At 38.8% G+C, this 19965-nt stretch overlaps 1 protein-coding gene across 3 annotated transcripts; it reads left to right on the forward strand.

Moving 5' to 3' along the window:
- The first annotated feature begins 1954 nt into the window (after positions 1 to 1954).
- Positions 1955 to 19184, forward strand: NUDT13 (nudix hydrolase 13). Of its 3 annotated transcripts, XM_004769468.3 has the most exons (9): positions 1955 to 2052; positions 9588 to 9679; positions 12398 to 12537; positions 13974 to 14108; positions 14882 to 14988; positions 15928 to 16053; positions 16222 to 16333; positions 17041 to 17195; positions 18106 to 19184. In XM_004769468.3, the coding sequence occupies exons 2-9, from the start codon at positions 9597 to 9599 to the stop codon at positions 18298 to 18300; spliced, it is 1053 nt and encodes a 350-aa protein (XP_004769525.1). In that variant the 5' UTR covers positions 1955 to 2052; positions 9588 to 9596; the 3' UTR covers positions 18301 to 19184. The 3 variants fall into 3 exon arrangements, 2 of the variants coding, with proteins under 2 accessions (XP_004769525.1, XP_012899714.1); XR_006607701.1 differs by lacking the exon at positions 16222 to 16333 and having other exon boundaries at positions 18106 to 18242; XM_013044260.2 differs by lacking the exons at positions 1955 to 2052; positions 13974 to 14108; positions 14882 to 14988 and adding an exon at positions 10792 to 10850.
- The last annotated feature ends 781 nt before the right edge of the window (positions 19185 to 19965 follow it).

Here is a 19965-nt window from a genome sequence, read left to right on the forward strand (position 1 = left end):
GCTGCAGACTGCTGACTTCTCTCCAAATCCTCACATGGTAAAAGGAGCAAGGAAATCCTCTTGGGACTCTTTTTATTTTTTTTAAGATTTTATTTATTTGACAGACAGAGATCATAAGTAGGCAAAGAGGCAGTCAGAGGGGGGGGGGGGAAACAGGCTCCCTGCTGAGCAGAGAGCCTGATGCAGGGCTCCATCCCAGGACCCTGAGATCATGACCTGAGCATAAGGTAGAGGCTTAACCCACTGAGCCACCCAGGTGCCCCATTAGGTCTCTTTTATAAGGGCATTAATCTCATTCATGAGAGCTCCACCCTAATGACCTATTACCTCTCAAAGTCCTCACCTCCTAATACTATCACATTGGGATTATTATTTCAACATATAAATTTTGAGGGAACATGAGGATTCAGACCATACCATTATTTTTATTATATAGCACTTTATACTTAGTAGCTTAAAAACAGAGTCATTTTGATTTTTTAAAAAAATTATTAGAGCCCTAACTTCCTCCAAGCACGTTTCCCCATCTCTTTGGAATTTATTGACTTTATAATCTTGTATTCCTCGAGTTTTCTGCGCCTTCCTTAAGAACAATGAATCAATCTGATAAAATGCTTGGGTTCATGTGTTAATGGAAAGACCCAAAATAAATGGCTGGTCAACCAGAATTACTATTCTTCCTTCCCATGTAACCAAGTTACATGTTAATAATAACATCCAGGTTTTAATAATCAGTATCCCCTGTAATCTACCCTCCACACACATAGAAATTCCTTTACAATGTAAGTTAAATCATCTCATTCTCCTGCTCAAATTCTTCTGTCACATCCCAACCCTCCCAGAGTAAAAACCAAAGGATTACAATGGCTCGATAAGAATTGTAAGACTTGTGAAGCCCTATGTGATCTGATACTTGGCTACACTTTGACCTCATCTCTGATTATCATGCTTTGTCCTAGGCTTTCCTCAGACCTGCCAGTTACTCTTCCTCCCCAGGACATTTGCATCTGCTGATTTTCTCCTGTCTATGAATCTCTTCACATAGATTTCCATTTGGTTTCCTTCCTCAACTCTTTCACTGTCTTTGCTCAAATATCACCTTTACAATAAGGCTGGCCACTGTATATAAAATAGCAAAATCCTCCCTCCTCTTATCTTGCTTTATTTTTCTCCTCAGCACTTATAGCCAAACACATTGTATATTTACTTGTTTTTTTCTTTAGAATGTAAGTTGCACAAAAACAGAAATTTTCCATTTTTCACCCCTGCTGTATCTGGTGCCTATTAACAGTCCCAGGTTGGTATTTATTAAATACATGTTGAATGAAGGTCCTTCAAAACTGTCTTTTCCTACAAGCAAGCAACTTTAAAGCAAGAAAAGAGCAGAACCAAAGCAGTTTTGCTAGACTGCTTTCAGTGCTATGGAATACTGCCCTGGTTGATCAAGGGATGCATTCTGACATAAGCTCACACGCCTTTAGACATAGTCATGTCCTTTACAATTGGCAGATTTCATGAAATGTTAGAACTAGTTCTAAAGTGGGCAGACAGAAAGTTCGAAAGTTAGCTTAGTTCCTGCCCCAACACTCCTTTCCTTCCCCACAAAATAGTCTTTTGTGTACTAGGATGGGTTTAATGACTATCTTTTTGTTATTGAAAAGTGAATCTACTGCTTCTCCAAAGACAAGGTTGGTAGTTTTTCTGGTAATGGATTTAGAAGATCTTAGATCTTTGCTTTTGACATTCACTGTTAACTTTGCTGTTGTAGTGGATTTTAACATGCCTCTGGATTAAACTACAATTCCCAGGGTGCCTCTCTAGGTGAATTCTGGGAAGTGTGGCAAAAGAACGCTTACAACCACGGTTAACCTTGGAAGACTTAACAGCTAGCATGAAAACAGAACTACATTTCCCAGAGTGCATCAATAGGGTATTCTGGGAAGTGTGGCAGAGGGCCCTAAGCGGGAAAGCCCTACTTCCCAGTAGCCTTGCTAGTTCCCTGGTTTCTGCTGATTCCTGAGGCCTAGGAAGGCACCCTCCCCCAAATTCAGAGTGAGTACAGCGGAACAGAAAACTGTTGAGTTTCTAAGCAAAGGAAGGATTTTATGGGAAGGCATAATCAAAACTTGAAAAAAAGCTCTTGGTCACAGCATTTTGTGATTTTTAGCTTAGTCTTTTCCTTATTGCAGGATCCAGGGAATGGCCAGTTTTGCATCGTAACTTATAGAACCATCCTTTTAACTAAAGATAAAGCTAATATTCTAACTAAAGCTAGTATTTTTCTGGTACTTTCTTGGAGAGTCATTTAAAAACGGAACTTGCTTACCTTTTTGCCTTGTGCCTGCATTATTTTTTAATTAAGGGAGGAAACATTTTTAGAAAGCAAACCATAAAGCTACTTAAGGAGACCTTGAAATCTGTGTCCTTTGGCTCCTCAGTTTTGCATATTTCCTCATTCCTCTGAGGTCCACAGTAATGAATAAATAGACAGACTGAAAAGGGCTCTCTCAAACTCTACCAAACTTCTTGGTAGAATAACCACAGAGATTCGAGATGGACCCTTTCTTCATGCTGTAGTACTTTACAAAGTAATCTTTCTTCTTAAAATGAACAGGATAAAAAATGTAGGAATTATGTATTACAGGGGCTTGAGAGATACTGTTAATCTTAACAACCTTGCCTCTTTATCAAATAATTTTTGGTAAAAACAATATTATCTTTCATCTTTATCAGTCCTTGTACTTTTTTTTTTTTTTAAGATTTTTATTTATTTATTTGACAGAGATCACAGGTAGGCAGAGAGGTAGGCAGAGAGAGGCGGAAACAGTTTCCCTGGCGAGCAAAGAGCCCGATGTGGGGCTCGATCTCAGGACACTGGGTTCATGACCTGAGCCGAAGGCAGAGGCTTTAACCCACTGAGCCATCCAGGTGCCCCGTCCTTGTACTTTTAAAGACATAAATCATAAATGAATGTTGAAAAATGCTTTCCCATGTATTTCTCATCAAAACATGAGTTTTGGAGCCAGATAGCCCTGGGCTTGAAACTGCTACTGTCTAAACTGTGATTTCAGATTAGTTCAAGCTTTATCTTCCTCACTTGTAAAATGGGATAAATTTGTTCATTCATTCATTCACCCATCTATCTATATTATGTTTTACATTGTGATAGAAACAGTGCTGGGTGCTATAGAAAGGGGAAGATACCACCCCTTAAGGATTTTACAGTCCAACAGATCTGAGAATTAGGTAGAAACCTGACATGGTTGTAATACACTTCAGATCCATTTTCTCTCCTTCCCTCCCCTCTGAGAAATGAGACAGAAAGGAAGCTCCAAGGAGTTAGGTGACAGCTCCAGATCACAAATTCAGTCAGTGGGAGAATAAAAGTCCAGAGTCTCTTCAGTGCTTACTTCCCTGTTCCTTCCTCAGTTTGGAGATAGGCACAGACTGTAAAACAGAAGGCAAGCCTGAGCTTGTCATCTAATGTAAAATAACAGTGCTAGTATTTTCTTCCAAAACTTATTTCATGAATAGTGAACTTTTATCCTCAGCATGCCATCAGGAATAAAATACCATAATAGTTGCCAATTCAAACAAAAACAGTTCTGTTTGTAATGTGGAGGATCATGGCAGGTTTACCAGTTGTTTTCCAGCAAGTTTACTGAAAGTGAGCTCTTGAGCCAATACACTTTAAATAAAACATCACACTGAAGACCTCCAGAAGAGTAAAAAATCACAAACCATTTAGAAAAAAGTAACACATTTTCCCTGCATTAAATTTCTATAATAATAAATAGCGTGGAGTTTTAAGAAATAATATTTTTATTCTACAAGTCGGTTCACATATCCTCATTGTTAAAAGACCTCTTTTTTCTTTTTTCTTTTGGACTGAGGTACACAAAGAAATGCAACACATATATCAGTTGGTTCCTGTACTGCGTTTCTGTGATCCTGTTATGGAAAATGCTGGAAATGTACTATAATATTCTAAAAACCTAGAATGGTCAAAACCACAGTAAATAAATGAGCACAGGGCATCAAACAGTTTGCAAAAGGGAAACCAGAACTATTAAATCTCAAAACACTTTTAATCTCGGTAGTTATTAAAAAATATAAAATGAAAGGTTTTTTTTTTTTTTTTTTTTTTAAAGCCAAACACTACTGAATCTTGTAAATGCAGCAATGTGTAGAAAGAGCCATATGATTTTAAACTAAATTTTGTCCCAGTAATTCTACTTTGGGAAACTTAAAAGAAGTAGCCTGAAAATATCAGCACATAGGTATTTAGTGGTATCTTATTTCTGGTAATTTAAAATCAGAGCAACCTAAATGTCTAAAATCAGGGGAATGTTTAGCCAAATAAGGATGAGTCTACCTGAATGTATTATTTTGCAGCTAAAAATATTTTATAGCTTATACAAAAACAGAAAACTGCTTGTGATGTGTTTCGTGAAAGCACGTTGACAAAAGTGTGTCCTCTAATTACAAATATATAGAAGTTGTACATGTACGGGGGCACCTGGGTGGCTCAGTGGGTTAAAGCTGCCTTCCACTCAGGTCATGATCCCAGGGTCCTGGGATCGAGCCCCACATCAGGCTCACTGCTCAGCAGGGAGCCTGCTTCCCTCCCTCTCTCTGCCAGCTTCTCTGCTGCTTGTGATCTCTGTCAAATAAATGGATAAAATCTTAAAAAAAAATCATACATATAAAAAAGATTAGAAAATATATGTTATATTTATGTGGTCATATTATGGACAGTCTCACAATTCTGTCTTCTAGATGTCCTGTAATATAATTATGTTAATTTTATAATTCAAATTATATATTTCAAAGAGAAATATATACAGTTAAATATAAATAAATATATACAGTTAAAGCTGATTTTTAAGGAAATCACTTTCTCCTCTTTTACTTTTCAATAAGCTCTATAGTTTTTATATAAGATGTGTATAAAGATATACAAGGGACCATTTAGAAAAGGAATTCGACTTGATTTTTTTTTTAAGATTTTATTTATTTATTTGACAGACAGAGATCAGAAGTAGGCAGAGAGGCAGGCTGAGAGATTTGAAGAGAAGCAGGCTCCCTGCTGAACAGCGAGCCTGATGCAGGGCTCAATCCTAGGACCCTGGGATCATGACCTAAACCGAAGGCAGAGGCTTTAACCCACTGAGCCACCCAGGTGCTTTAGACTTAATTTTTATCTACTAGGCTTATGACTGTACCAATGAAGGTACAATTCTCAGTTGAAATAAGTGGTTTTCCTCTTTTTTTTAAATAATTTTTTTATTTTTTATAAACATATATTTTTATCCCCAGGGGTACAGGTCTGTGAATCGCCAGATTTACACACTTCACAGCCCTCATCAAAGCACATACCCTCCCCAATGTCCATAACCCCACCCCCCTTCTCCCCACCCCCCTCCCCCCAGCAACCCTCAGTTTGTTTTGTGAGATTAAGAGTCACTTATGGTTTGTCTCCCTCCCAATCCCATCTTGTTTCATTGATTCTTCTCCTACCTACTTAAACCCCCATGTTGCATCACCACTTCTTCATATCAGGGAGATCATATGATAGTTGTCTTTCTCTGCTTGACTTATTTCGCTAAGCTTGATACGCTCTAGTCCATCCATGTTGTCGCAAATGGCAAGATTTCATTTCTTTTGATAGCTGCGTAGTATTCCATTGTGTATATATACCACATCTTCTTGATCCATTCATCTGTTGATGGACATCTAGGTTCTTTCCATAGTTTGGCTATTGTGGACATTGCTGCTATAAACATTCGGGTGCATGTGCCCCTTTGGATCACTACGTTTGTATCTTTAGGGTAAATACCCAGTAGTGCAATTGCTGGGTCATAGGGCAGTTCTATTTTCAACATTTTGAGGAACCTCCATGCTGTTTTCCAGAGTGGTTGCACCAGCTTGCATTCCCACCAACAGTGTAGGAGGGTTCCCCTTTCTCCGCATCCTCGCCAGCATCTGTCATTTCCTGACTTGTTGATTTTAGCCATTCTGACTGGTGTGAGGTGATATCTCATTGTGGTTTTGATTTGTATTTCCCTGATGCTGAGTGACATGGAGCACTTTTTCATGTGTCTGTTGGCCATCTGGATGTCTTCTTTGGAGAAATGTCTGTTCATGTCCTCTGCCCATTTCTTGATTGGATTATTTGTTCTTTGGAGTGGTTTTCCTCTTGATTGTTAATGTTTTTTCAAAGTTACATTAAGAACTTCACTTTGGGGGCGCCTGGGTGGCTCAGTGGGTTAAGCCACTGCCTTCGGCTTGGGTCATGATCTCGGGGTCCTGGGATCGAGTCCCGCATGGGGCTCTCTGCTCAGCAGGGAGCCTGCTTCCCTTCCTCTCTCTCTGCCTGCCTCTCCGTCTACTTGTGATTTCTGTTAAATAAATAAATAAAATCTTTAAAAAAAAAAAAAAAAAGAACTTCACTTTGTTTTTTACAAGCTGTGACCACCATCCCATGAGTCAGCAGGCCATGATAATCCACAACTGGCTAAGGTTAATTTAGTAACAAACTAGACAAAACATCAGGCAGCCAAGGACAGTGGGCCACATAGTTGGTAGTTAATAGTGCCACCAAATAGCTCTTGGCTCTCAGGATTCAAGGAACTAACAAAAAGAATTACTTTTGGCTCCCTGGGACTGTGATGAGGTAACTCTGTTAACGATTTAGTATGTGTACTTCTAGTCACTTTAAAAATAGAAATAAATATATATTTATGTTTACTGATATGTATGTGTCCTTTTGTTTTTCTTTTTTTTTTTTTTTTTTTTTTTTTTTTTTTTTAAGAGAAGGAGAGAAGGGGCAGGCAGGGACAGAGGGAGAGGGAGAGAGAGAATCTTAAGCAGACTGCATGCCCAGTACAGAGACCAACACAGGGCTCAATCCCACAACCCTCAGATCATGACCTGAGCCAAAATCAAGAGTTGGTTGCTTAACCAACAAAGCCACCCAGGCACCCCTATGTCCTTTCCTTTATAAATTAATTATATGGTAGTAAACCAAATATTACTTGCTTTTCTTACTTAAACATATATTGTGGAATATCTTTCCCTGTTACTGTATATGAATGTTTCCACTGTTATCTTGTATTTATTTATTTTAAAGATTTTACTTATTTGAGAGGGGGGGGGAGAGGGAGAGGGAAAGAGAAAATCCCAAGCAGACTCCTTGCTGATGTGTGGCTTGATCCCAGGACTCTGAGACCATGACCTGAGCCAAAACCAAGAGTCAGATGACTGAGCCACCCAGGCACCCCTCTTCTATTTATTTTTAAGAGCTGTATATTATTCCCCTTCATCATACTTCTTGTTAATGTTCCTATACCTATCCTTTTCTTCACAAGATAATTTCATAGAAGTGGAATTGCTAGGTGAAAGGATGTTTATTTACCATGTTGATACATATTCCCAGTCCCCCCCCCCAAATACTGTATCAGTTTACATTCTCAGAGTTGTACACGAGACATATACGTAGGACATATCTATGTACAAGAAATGTAAATGTATTTCTTCCAGTATATCACACAAGTCTTTAGGTTATTAAACTAGGAATTATGCTTTTTAATACTCTTCTAGAATGGTTTTTAACCCACATATCACATGTTGCCTTCTGGGAAAGCTGTTTGTCTTCTCTCTCCTATTAGAGACCCTTGATAGCAGGTTTTCCACAGTACATTTCTGTGTTCCTTAAAGGATCTTGCATAAAGTCAGTTTTCAATAAATACTTTTTGTTGAATGTTGTTTGCTAAATATATTTTACCCTTGGCTAGGACACTGATTGTAGCCAAAACTGTCCAAGGATTAGTCATCAGTGATTCATAATTATGCAACCAAGAAGTAAGCCTAAACTTTAGATGTTCCTCAGTAATTTGTTTAGTGTCAAAGCTTCCTCCCTTGGGTACAGTTAAAAGGGTGGCTGGTTATTTGTACTGATTTTTTCATTTCAGTGGAACTTCTTGAATTTATTGCCAATGGGGGAATAAAATAGTTATTGATAAACAATTTAAAAGGAATCACCTTGGGGTGCCTGGATGGCTCAGTGGATTAAGCCTCTGCCTTTGGCTCGGGTCATGATCTCGGGGTCCTGGGATTGAGCCCCGCATCAGGCTCTCTGCTCAGCAGGGAGCCTGCATCCCCCTCTTTCTGCCTACTTGTGATCTATGACAAATAAATAAATACAATCTTAAAAAAAAAATAACAGGAATCACCTTCTACAGAATGGATTCATAAGATAAAGAATTTTTTTTCTCTCACAATGAGACACACAAAATAGAAAATATCTTGGATTCATGTAGATTTGCATAGCTGCCTTTTGAAATATTTTCTTAATGGCCATGATTTTTATATTTTTCTTGCCTATAGGATTCCTCTTACTTCATTCTCAGAGGGACTTTGGCTTTCATATATTCTGAGAAACTTACTTCAGTTACTTGGAGACATTCCCCGTCTTACCTGGTCTTAGATAGAGTAATGCTAGCTGCTATAACAAACTTCAAAAGTTCACTTGTTTAATATGACTGAAGTTTATTTCTCACTGATAAATCGTCCAAAGTGTGTGTGTGTGAGTACTTTAGTTGGAAGGTGGCTTTTCTCCATGTTGTGATTCAAGGATCCAGGTTTCTCCATCTAATGGTTCTGCCATTCCAGAGTCTTACAAGCAGGAGGAGGAAAGGGGATGATGGCATACCCACTTCTTTTATTATTATTTTAAAATTTTTACTTAAAGATTTATTTACTTTAGAGAATGTGCACACACACCAAGGTGGGGGGAAGGGCAGAGAGAGAGGGAGAGAATCTCAAGAAGACTCCAGTTGAAGACAGAGCCTGGTATGGGGCTTGATCTCACCACCCTGAGATCAGGACCTGAGATGAAACAAAGAGTTTGATGCTCAACTGACTGCGCCACCTGGGAGCCTCTAGGCATACCCACTTCTTAACTGCTTCATCCTAGAAGAGATATACATTACTTACACTCACATTGCATTGTTAAGACCTACTTTTGGCACTGCTTAGATATAAAGAGAGAAATGTACATTGTGGCTTAGCAGCTACCTTTCAGCAATAATTCTTAGGAGGAAGAATGTATTTTTTGTAGATAGCAGAGTCTCCACCTATTAGGTAGGCGGAACAGGTTGCAATTTTTTTTTTAAGATTTTATTTATTTCTTTGGCAGAGACAGATCACAAGTAGGCAGAGAGGCAGGCAGAGAGAGAGGAGGAAGCAGGCTCCCTGCTGAGCAGAGAGCCTGATGTGGGGCTCCATCCCAGGACCCTGAGATCATGACCTGAGCCGAAGGCAGAGGTTTTATCCCACTGAGCCACCCAGGTGCCCCCAGGTTGCAATTTTGTAGATTAGAAAAGGGGTACTGAAAAGTTGAAATCCCACAGCTAGTTAGTGGAATAAATGCAATTTAGAAGCCAGATCACCTGACTCCTATTCAGTTTCTTTCCTCAATATTAAAAAGTAATCCTATCCTGGCTGAAAGTATAACCATCTTGGTGATTCATTACTTTAATTGCACACTATGACTTTTTTTTCTTTTAACTTCTCTTTTCTCTAAGGACCTGACAATGTCCCTGTATTGTGGAATTGCTTGCAGGAGAAAATCTTTTTGGTACTTTAGGCTGCTGTCAACTTATGTCGCTAAGACCCGGTGAGTTGTGACCAATCTGAGCTCTGATTATTCTCTTTTTGGCCCATTAAATTATAAAATATAAATATCTCAAAATCCTATATTGAGGATGAAGGATACAAGATTAAGATTTACATATAAGGACAGTCATTACAAATTATAATTGGAAACATTCTAAACTAAATTTCCAGTAATAACTAAAATATCTGACATATTTAAATATTAAGTTCTATTAAGATAAGAACTTTGTCTTTCCCACTCTGGTACCCCTCTGCATATGGGTACCCCTCTGGTACCCATGTATAAAACAATACCACGTGCATAGTAGGCACTAAAGGACTACTGAATGGATGAATGACCAAGAAGGGAGAAATTAATTAAACGACGGTACACCCCTATGATGGAATTAAAAACTATACTGAATAGTAATAGTTCATGAAGTTTCCTGAAAATAAGGTAGATAATTCTAATTACTTCAGCCCTCACCCTCTAAGAAAGAACTAAACTACCAGTTAAAGGTAGACTAGGAGAAAAACCAAAACCAAAAACCCTACTCCAGTACAGGAAGATGGTAAAGGACTTCTTTGTCACAGCCTGGGAAATTTGAAATCTGTGAATTTGAAATCACTAGCTATTCTCATGGTTTTGGGGGTTTAAATTTGCACCATCTGTGTTATGCCACCCAAACCCCAACCTAAAAAGAATGTAAGTAGTAGTTGTAGACTTCTAAGACCGCTGGGCACCTTGTAGAAGCAAAGGTGAAACTCCTCTGAAGAAATGCGCTCATAACCAGGGCCTCCTACTGGAAAAGCTCTGCCAAAGGTGAGTGCCCAGTCCAGAATTTAAAGGCACATAAGCACAGAACGATACATGAACAAAAGTGAGAAAAGGAAATTGTGGTACTTATATTATTGTAGGTTATTTGCTGTTCTCAGGCTGAGACTCCGAGAACAATAACTGAATTACTGTATAGTTATTGAATGGTCTAAAACTGACTGTATTAAAGTGATTTTAAAATTAGTAAAAAAATCACGAGAATGAAATCCTGTCAATAAAGAACATGGCATGAAAAGAATGTTAAAGAAAAAAGGCTACAAGTAGGTATGATCCTGAATATACCTATCTATGTGCAGGTACACACAATAAATTGTTTAAAGAATTCCCAGGTGTAAACAGTGATCATCTCTGAATGGTGAGATTCTTGATGATTTCCCTTTTTTGAACAAATTGCTAACTGTATTTTCTGATTTTAATGGGATGACTTTTGATTTTTATAAATAGGAAAATAAGCTTTTGTCCAATAATCTTAGTGTTGTTTCCGTACTATTATAACTAAAGGGGGAAAAGGAATTTTTAAAATTAGTGTTCCTGATCAAGAAGGAAAATGTAAGGAACTTTTGGGATCTCAGTTCCAGTTCCAGTGAGGCCCCAGATTTAAGACCTTAACCTGAGTGTTTTTGTAGGTGTTTTGCTTTTTAGAGTCATTAGGGTAAAGCGCAGGTTGTATGACTCTTACTGTTCTTTTAGGAAGGCAGCTTTGTTTGTTCTATAGTTTATATTTGGTAACTTCTGAGTGGCACAAGTCTCTCCTTCAACATGCATTAAGTCTTTGCCCCAGGAAGTGACAGTCTCTTATAATAAGTTTAAAAATACCATTGAGTATTAAAATCTCAGGTTTCTTTGGTCTTGTGTTTATAAAGAGCTCATTGTAACCCCTTTTATCATACAGTCAAAAATAGGTTCCTAAACATGTCGCTGGGACACATTTATCATTTTCCTTTGTAGTTTTATGTTGAGCTAACTCTGTGTTACAAAATCTCCCAGATCCTACAGGAAATATCTATAAACTGCATTACCTACTTCAGTGACAAAATCTGCCATAAATCTGAGTCTGTTTGGGGCTTTTAATTGGCAAAAATGGTTATCCCTAAGGGTCCAGAAGGAGAATCTTTATTATAGTACCCCCGAATCATGTGGAGCCTGACTTGATTTTCAAGGCTCTTGAAGGGATAAACTTAGGTAATCTTTAATGAAGGTGCTTGAAAAGCTTAGATCTGGAACCAGTACTATTTCTTCTAGAGAAGCTAATGATAGGATGTTATCTTTTCTACATTTGTATTTTGGCCATTGAAGATATTACACTTATTAAATAAGTGTAGGTCAAGTATAGGCTTCATTTTCCCACCAGTGGTCTCTTTGATAGAGATAAGGAGCTAATGGTGTCCACCTGGGGGACTAGGTGTTGGAAGCAGGAATGCACTGAAGATAACGCCTGCTCTTTATCATCCCTAGATTGAAAGAGAGTTAAAACTGAAAGTATAGTGTTGGCTCTTCCATCTATAATAATAAAGTCTGCACTCATCCCTAGCTATTCTGTGGTTGATATTTTATCGCTGTACTTGTTTTCCTTTCACTTCACTGCATATAAATTCTTGCCTCACAGCGTAATATTGGCAAAGTACCCTGAGGTTCAATTCAGTAAATATTTATTACTCTTGAAATTCAATTCAATAAATATTTATTGAACTGAGCCATTCGATATCTAGTTACTGGAGATAAAGAACTAAGGCTGACCCTGCCCTTAAGGAGATCATAGTCTTTCAGGGGAAAGAGCAATTTAGGATATAAATAAAAGGAAATAACTGTGATAGGAGAGGGATGCAAGAACCGAATTCTGAAAGATGAATGCTATGCAAGTAACTAAGTGTGGTTTAATAATGCTTTATTTCCAAAATACAGGTATTTATTTGAGCTGAAGGAAGATGATGATGCATGTAAAAAAGCCCAGCAGACAGGAGCATTTTACCTCTTTCATAGCCTGGCTCCTTTGCTTCAGAAATCTGGACACCAGTACCAGGCTCCCCGGCATAGCCTACTAGGTAAGCCCAAAGAGGACCAATAGAGTAGACCAGCCTGTGGCCATTAAGCAGAATTTCATCCATATCAAACCCCTGAGAAGGCTTCTTCCATTTTAGAGTCCAGATTTTTCAAGTTACTTCTACCAATTAATTATTTAGTGTATAAACCTGAGTTGTCCATACATTATTTAGTGACGGTATGAACCACTATTGGCTTCAACTAGGGGTCAGTGAATCTGCTGTCCAAATTGGAACCCACTGCTGGTTTTGTAAATATTGGAACACAGCCTTGCTCATTCATTTACGTATTGTCTATGGCTGTTTTCGAACTACAGTGGCAGAACAGAGTGGTTGTGACAGAGAGCCACATGGCTCACAAAACCCAAAATATTTGCCCAGCCCTGCTTAAACCAGTGATTTTTAGCCTCCATGGAAGTACATACTGTTCTACTACTTAAGATTTGCATCATAACTTCATTTCTTTTAGAAGGATCAAAAGTAAAAGTGACTTAAAATTAATTTGAGAACTTGGGAACTCTTTTAGGGTATGTAAATAAAGATAAGGCACTGGGATTTAGCATTCAAGGTACTAACTTTCAGTATTCTATGATGTCAATATACACTGACTGATTTCTAAATACAAAGCCAGTGAATTTCTTCGATGGGCCAGATGTTGAATACTTGGATAGGTAGTTTCTAGCAGTGCAGAAGTGTATCAGGATGCCAATAGAAAGCAATGATATGTTGTATTATGAACAAATAAATACGTTCTTCATGCACAAGAGGTCATATTTTCTCCCTATACAGCACTTGTCTTACACAGACTTGGATCTTGGATGAATAGTCTACCCTAGGCCACACATGCAGCGTAATCTAAATTATATGTAACTGATTTGGTCTCTAGCATTTTAAGCATGACACTTTTTTTTTCAGCACCGTAATACATTAGCTTATCATGTATCTTTTGAACTAGGGATAGCCTCCTTTCATGAAACAATCATAGATTACAGTGGTACACAGCAAGAATTCTTTTAGTCTAGGGCGCCTGGGTGGCTCAGTGGGTTAAGCTGCTGCCTTCGGCTCAGGTCATGATCTCAGGGTCCTGGAATCAAGTCTCACATTGGGCTCTCTGCTCAGCAGGGAGCCTGCTTCCCTTCCTCTCTCTCTGCCTGCCTCTCTGCCTACTTGTGATCTCTGTCAAATAAATAAATAAAAATCTTAAAAAAAAAAAAAAAGAATTCTTTTAGTCTAAACACTTTAGGTTGCTGATGGGAAGATGGAGGTCTAGAGAGACTAAGTGATTAGGCCAAGATTACATAGCTAATCAGCTGCAGGACAGTGGCTAGAAGCAGGTATACCTATTCAAGCTGAAGTGGATGATTTCCTAGAAGGTTAATATGGCTATGGTGATTTAGTGAAAACCTCTGTTTTCTTCCCTTCTCCTTTTGCTTCTTAAGAGTTGGAAAGGCTCCTGGCAAAGTTTGGACAGGACACACAAAGAATAGAAGACTCTGTGCTGATTGGATGCTCTGACCAGCATGAAGCATGGTTTGCTCTGGATCTAGGTCTGACCAGCTCCTCTTCCCAAAATGGTATAGAACATTATTTCTAATGAGTACTTCCCAGTGGTGCTCAGACTTTGGGATCTCATGTAATAGTAAAACTTAAAAGAAAATTTTGTGAATACCAAAGATTATCAACCTTGATTTTTTTTAAAATTTAGGATATAAAAAAGTATGACCCATCTACTATCATCATTTATAAGATAAGGAACATTTTAATATTTTCTAAGCTAGGTAGTAGCTACACAGATGTTTATTATTTTATTCTCTGTACCTTTATACATTTTATATTTCTTAACTCTTTCATGACATCATTCTTATCTCAGGTGAATAAACATGTTACCATGCTCAGGGTCTTCAGACCTGCCTTTGGGAACCAGTTTGGTATAAGGTTCATGGTTCCAACTAGGCTTTCCTTCTCTCCTGGGTCTAGTTGTAAATGTAATGATGCTGTTATGCAGTGCAGATAGGAGCTTAGAGGTGCCATTTTACCTCTTTTCCAGGGATAGTGTGTGGTTAGTGCAAATATTCTTATTACTCTGAAGAGGATCTTGAGAAATACTATGCTCTGATGTTTCTCAGATTTGCCTGAATATAAGAAATCACCCAGTGCTTACTAAAAAATAAAGATTTCTGGGCCTCACTCACCTGCTGTTCAGAATCTCCAGGCTGGGGCTTGAGAACCTGTATATTTTTTGTTTTCCTTAGTTGAGTATTATTAGGTGAGTTTGGGAAACACTTGAGGGGGGCCCAAGGCAAAGTTCAGTGTTTGTTTCATTTCATCCTCTGTTCTCATTTTCTAGCTGCCTTACAGAAACCAGAAATGGAGACAGAGCTCAAGGGCTCTTTCACTGAGCTGACGAAGGCTCTCTTTCAGCTGAACACAAAGGATGCCTCCTTGCTGACCATGGTAGATTCTGACTTCTTAGTTCTATAGGGAATTTAGTAAAGCAGTGTTTTGGTGTGAATACATGCATGTATGCAAAGGCTAGAATGACATCTGGTTTCCTCTTGAGCAGGTAGATCACAGTCTTTCCTATAAACCTTGGCAGAGGACAATGTGCTGTAGAGAGATTGCTTATTCTCCTTTCTTTTGCCCTTATTTTTCACAGGACCATTTTCTCCCAAGGACATGCAGATCTATCAGCCTCATGATATTTTTAGTGACCCATAGCATAACATACATCATTATGTTATTCCTATGAGAAATTACTTTAGACTTCATTTGTTAAAGTGCTTTTGGTTGTTCATTTAACTTAAAAAGACATCTCTAAGCATTTTTTTCTTAAAAGATTTTATTTATTTGACAGAGATCACAAGTAGGCAGAGAGGTAGGCAGAGAGAGAGAGGAAGGGAAGCAGGCTCCCTGCTGAGCAGAGTGCCGGATGCGGGGCTTGATCCCAGGACCCTGAGATTAAGACCTGAGCCGAAGGCAGAGGCTTAACCCACTGAGCCACCCAGGCGCCCCATCTCTAAGCATTTTTATTTGCAAAAAAATCCCACCTTTACTGGGGAGGAGTACCTGATGGGGCATTACACTGGAAATATTGAAAATATCTTATTTTTAAGTTGGGTCCTAAGTACATGGGACATTCATTTATAATAGTTTATATATTATATGTATTTTAAATGAATCATACTTTCTCTTATTCATATTTCAGATGCTAGAGGAGTGTGTCCAGATAGTTTCCTTTTTTAAAAGTTCAAACAGTTGATACCCATTTAAAGTAGGTGAGCTGGAAAGGGATTGGCATTTCCTTTTGAATTGCTCTAAATACTAGGCCCAGCCCTATTACAGATAACCTTCACATTCTCTCCAAATGAAATCAGCCTATCTTTGTATTCCTAGGCTCAGGCTCTTCTCCGTTGGCATGATGCTCATCAGTTCTGTAGCAGAAGTGGGCAGCCCACCAAGAAGAATATGGCTGGCAGCAAGCGTGTGTGCCCTTCCAATAAGATCATCTATTATCCACAAGTAAGCACTACTTTAAAAGGGCCGTAATCCAAGAAGACTGTGTGCTAGCTTGTCCTAGGGATAGAAGCCTATACAGTTAAAAGGCTTTCCTTAGTTATCCATTCCTTCATTCCATTAACAGGCCCAAAACCCTAATGTCGTGTCTAAGTTTCCATTCCCTTTTCCTAGATGGCTCCTGTGGTGATCACTCTAGTGTCAGATGGGACTCGATGCCTGCTTGCTCGCCAGAGTTCCTTTCCCAAGGGAATGTATTCTGCTTTGGCAGGTTTTTGTGACATAGGTAAGAAGTTTAGGGCATGTGCAGATGACTGGAGGACACGAAAGCTTAACAGTAGTAGGTATTTCTTTATCTTGTTGCTGCTGTTCTGGAGTCTCAAGCACACTGTTTCCTGACAAGTCAAAAAACTGCCTTCTGGCATTGTAACTGTCTAGTATGAGACAAGTTTTCAAACATATGGCGTACCTGAAAGAATTATACAGTTACTCTCCCATACACTTACCACCTACATCCTACACTTGTTTTCTTCATTTACTTTATCACATATCTATCCATCCCTCAATCTGTTGTATTCTTTGATTCATAGTTGGCAGACATTAGTACACTTCTCCCTAAATATTTCAGCATGCACCTTATTTATCAGAATTCAATAGATATTTATAGGTTTTTTTTTTCTCAGTCTACTGGGGTAAAATTTGCAAAAGGTGAAACAAGGCATTAGAATTTTGTTAAAGCTGAGGTCAGCGGTAGCCTCTCTAATTGTCACTCTTATTTTGCAGTCTAAGTAAGTAAGTAACTAGTATAAGTATTGTAGTTCAGCACCCAACTCCAGATTTGAGTCCTGTTGTTGTAGAGACTCAGGGATTTAGGGCTCTCCCCAAGAATAATTCATTGAAACTCTGGAGCCAGTTTCGGGCTCCTTTCAAGTTGGGCATTTGTATCACCCTTCCCGCTGCAGGGCTGTCCTGAATTAATCTGAGTGCTTATAGGTGAAAGTCTGGAAGAGGCTGTCCGGAGAGAAGTTGCAGAAGAGGTGGGATTAGAGGTGGAAAGACTGCAGTACTCTGCATCCCAGCACTGGCCCTTTCCTAATAGCTCACTCATGATTGCTTGTCATGCAACTGTGAAACCAGGGCAGACAGAGGTAAGTTCTCATGCTTCCCTTATGCTGTGGTATTTCCTTTGCTTCACCCACGTTGGCCAGTAGGCACCTGTCTAGTCCAGCATTGTCTACGTTATTCAAAGATGTGTAATGTAGGATTTGTTCCCTTAAGGAGTTTGCAATCTTATAAAGGAAACAATCTCCATGCAAATTCAGAGCAGCCACACAATTAACATTCTTTTTTCTATGTATCTCAATTACGTGACAATTTATTTTTCAGCAGGACTTAGCAGAGCATCTTACAAAGAGTAGGCACACAATAAATATATCAAATTAAATGACTGATTTCAGGGTTGGTCTTATTGTTCAAGTCTCTTAGGAGGTTGGGGACCAGTTACACAAAATCAAAGGAACTTCTGGGTGAAAGGGATTTAGATGTTGTCTCACCCAACCTCATCTTGCTCTTCTGCAGCATCCCTGAGAGAAGGCATTGTGGTCCTTACTTGCCAAAGTCTGTTGTGTTTTGGTTTGCATAGAATTAATAATATCTCATCTGTCTCAGCTTCCTTTGGATACAGTGTGCCTTTGATAATCATTAATTATCCCTTATCCTTTAGAGGAGTAATTTTATGTTTTTCTTTAAATTGAAAGTTAATCAAAAGTTATTTATATATTACACCTCACTATTAACCACTCTTTAGTATTTTGGTATTTGTGTTTCTGGGACTTTTAAAAGGCACTTTTTTTTTTTTACACTATTTAAAAAATATATTTAACTCTCTCCTTTTAGTTATGCCTCTTCTGCTTCTGTGCAGTATCTAAAACTAATCATCTCCCAGCCTGTAGATCCGAGGCCCTGCTTAGTTCTGGGAACAATTTCTCACCTTTGGCGAGAGTATTCTAAATTTTGTAGGTCCTAACCTTACATTCTGTTTTCCTTTATGTCTTTTAGATCCAGGTGAACTTGAAAGAACTAGAGGCAGCTGGCTGGTTCAGTCATGATGAGGTGGCCACAGCCCTGAGGAAAAAGAGTCCATATACTCAGCAACAGGACGGGACATTCTGGTTGCCCCCCAAGTTAGCCATTGCCCACCAACTGATTAAGGAGTGGGTGGAAAAGCCGTCCTGCTCTACCCTGCCTGCTTAGCCCAGACTGAGCCACCTAGATCCCTTCTCAGTATCCTGGAAGGTCATAAGAGAGATCAGTTGATAAAAGGGGAGGTAACCGAAGGCCATCTCCAACTTCATACTAAGACAGAGTGGGAGGTGACCAGGATGCCTCTAATAGCAGTGTTAAGGAAGTTCTTATTCATAGGCAATCAAAATGCCAAACTGATGTCAAAATCAGAGGGAAGTCTGAAGCATTAGTTTGAAAGTAGGCCCCCGTGCATCCGTTTCAGCTGAGGTCTTGGAAGCAAACACCTTTCGGCATGTATCTCATTAATGCTGGGTTTACACTAACTGCCAAAATGTGCCTGGTATAATTTTAATGTTAACTTAGTAGTGAAGACATACAGCAAATCTCAACCCACTACTGAGTTACTTTTCATCCTCATAGAATTAGGAAAAATTGAACAATATAACATTTAAAAACTCATGTACAGGTAGTTACTGTGTACATGGTATTTAAATAAAAGTCATATTTCTTTAAGTCATCTGAAGGGATGAAGAAAGTGGGAGCCAAGGTCTTCCTCAGAGTACTCAGTAATAAATCAGATGCAGTGATGTTTTGCTGAGGCAACTGCATCCCAGTGGGGCTTAAGATAACTAAGTCTTTTGCCATTACTTGGACAGCTAATGACCCAAAGAAAAGATGATCACTTTGCCATGTCTGATTTCCTAAATATAAAATGGTTACTGTCATTTGCATACTGTTAAGTGTTATAACTTCAGCTAAGGGATTAGTAAGGGTGAACCATTTCTTGTTTTATGGGATAAACTAAATTTAGGATTGCTCATCATTCATATATGTCATTCTATACCTTGTCATAGGGGAAAATTTATCTGGAGGAAATAAAATAAATGTCCACACCCTGGTTCAGATGTGCATTTTTGCCTTATGAAGTGAGGAAATAGTAGAAAGTGAGAATCTGGGGCAGAGGGTGAGGAGGGAGAAAAGGAATCTATTTGTATGATAAATACTGAAGTCCAGGTTCCAAGTGTGGAACAACTGAAGTGATGGGCAGAGGAAATACTGTTAGGTCTGTTTGAAAGCAGGACTGAATGGGAGAGATTTATATCTTCAGACAATTTCAGGTACTAATTTGTGATAAAAGACAAAAGTGCCAGAGATCCCAAGATTATTCATACATTAAAGTCTACAGGACTAAGCAAGAGATTCTAGAACTAGACAAGATGAAGTGCTGACTTTCTCTTTGATCCCAAAAGGTCACTGCTTTTGCCATTGCCAGCAAATTATCAGTGCTTTGGGGAACTCAAAGTGCCTTCATCAGGAAATGTTGAGGGATAGTATGTGATGGGACTTGATTGTCCTCTTAGTTTGGCAGCTTGCCCTGACCTGAACTGAACCAGCATGTAGAAGGGAAAAGCACTCTCAAAAGAGAGGTCCTGAGATTTCTTCATATCTTGCGGTTAGAAGAAAACAGTTCAGGGTCCATGTGTATAAACATCTCCCAATCTTGTCTGTCTCTGGGGGTATGTTTGTGAGCACATGTGTACACATCCCCAATCTGAAAATACTGATAGAAAGGGGAGTGTGCAGGATTCCTGGTTATGAGTGTCTCAAACTTACCATGGAGTAACTGTTTGCTTTTGGATTAACGTGTTGTTTTGGAAAAGCTGAGAGAGGCTC

The sequence above is a fragment of the Mustela putorius genome, unplaced genomic scaffold (assembly GCF_011764305.1).
Source record: "Mustela putorius furo isolate JIRA1106 unplaced genomic scaffold, ASM1176430v1.1 tig00000698_pilon_pilon_pilon, whole genome shotgun sequence".
Taxonomy (NCBI): domain Eukaryota; kingdom Metazoa; phylum Chordata; class Mammalia; order Carnivora; family Mustelidae; genus Mustela; species Mustela putorius.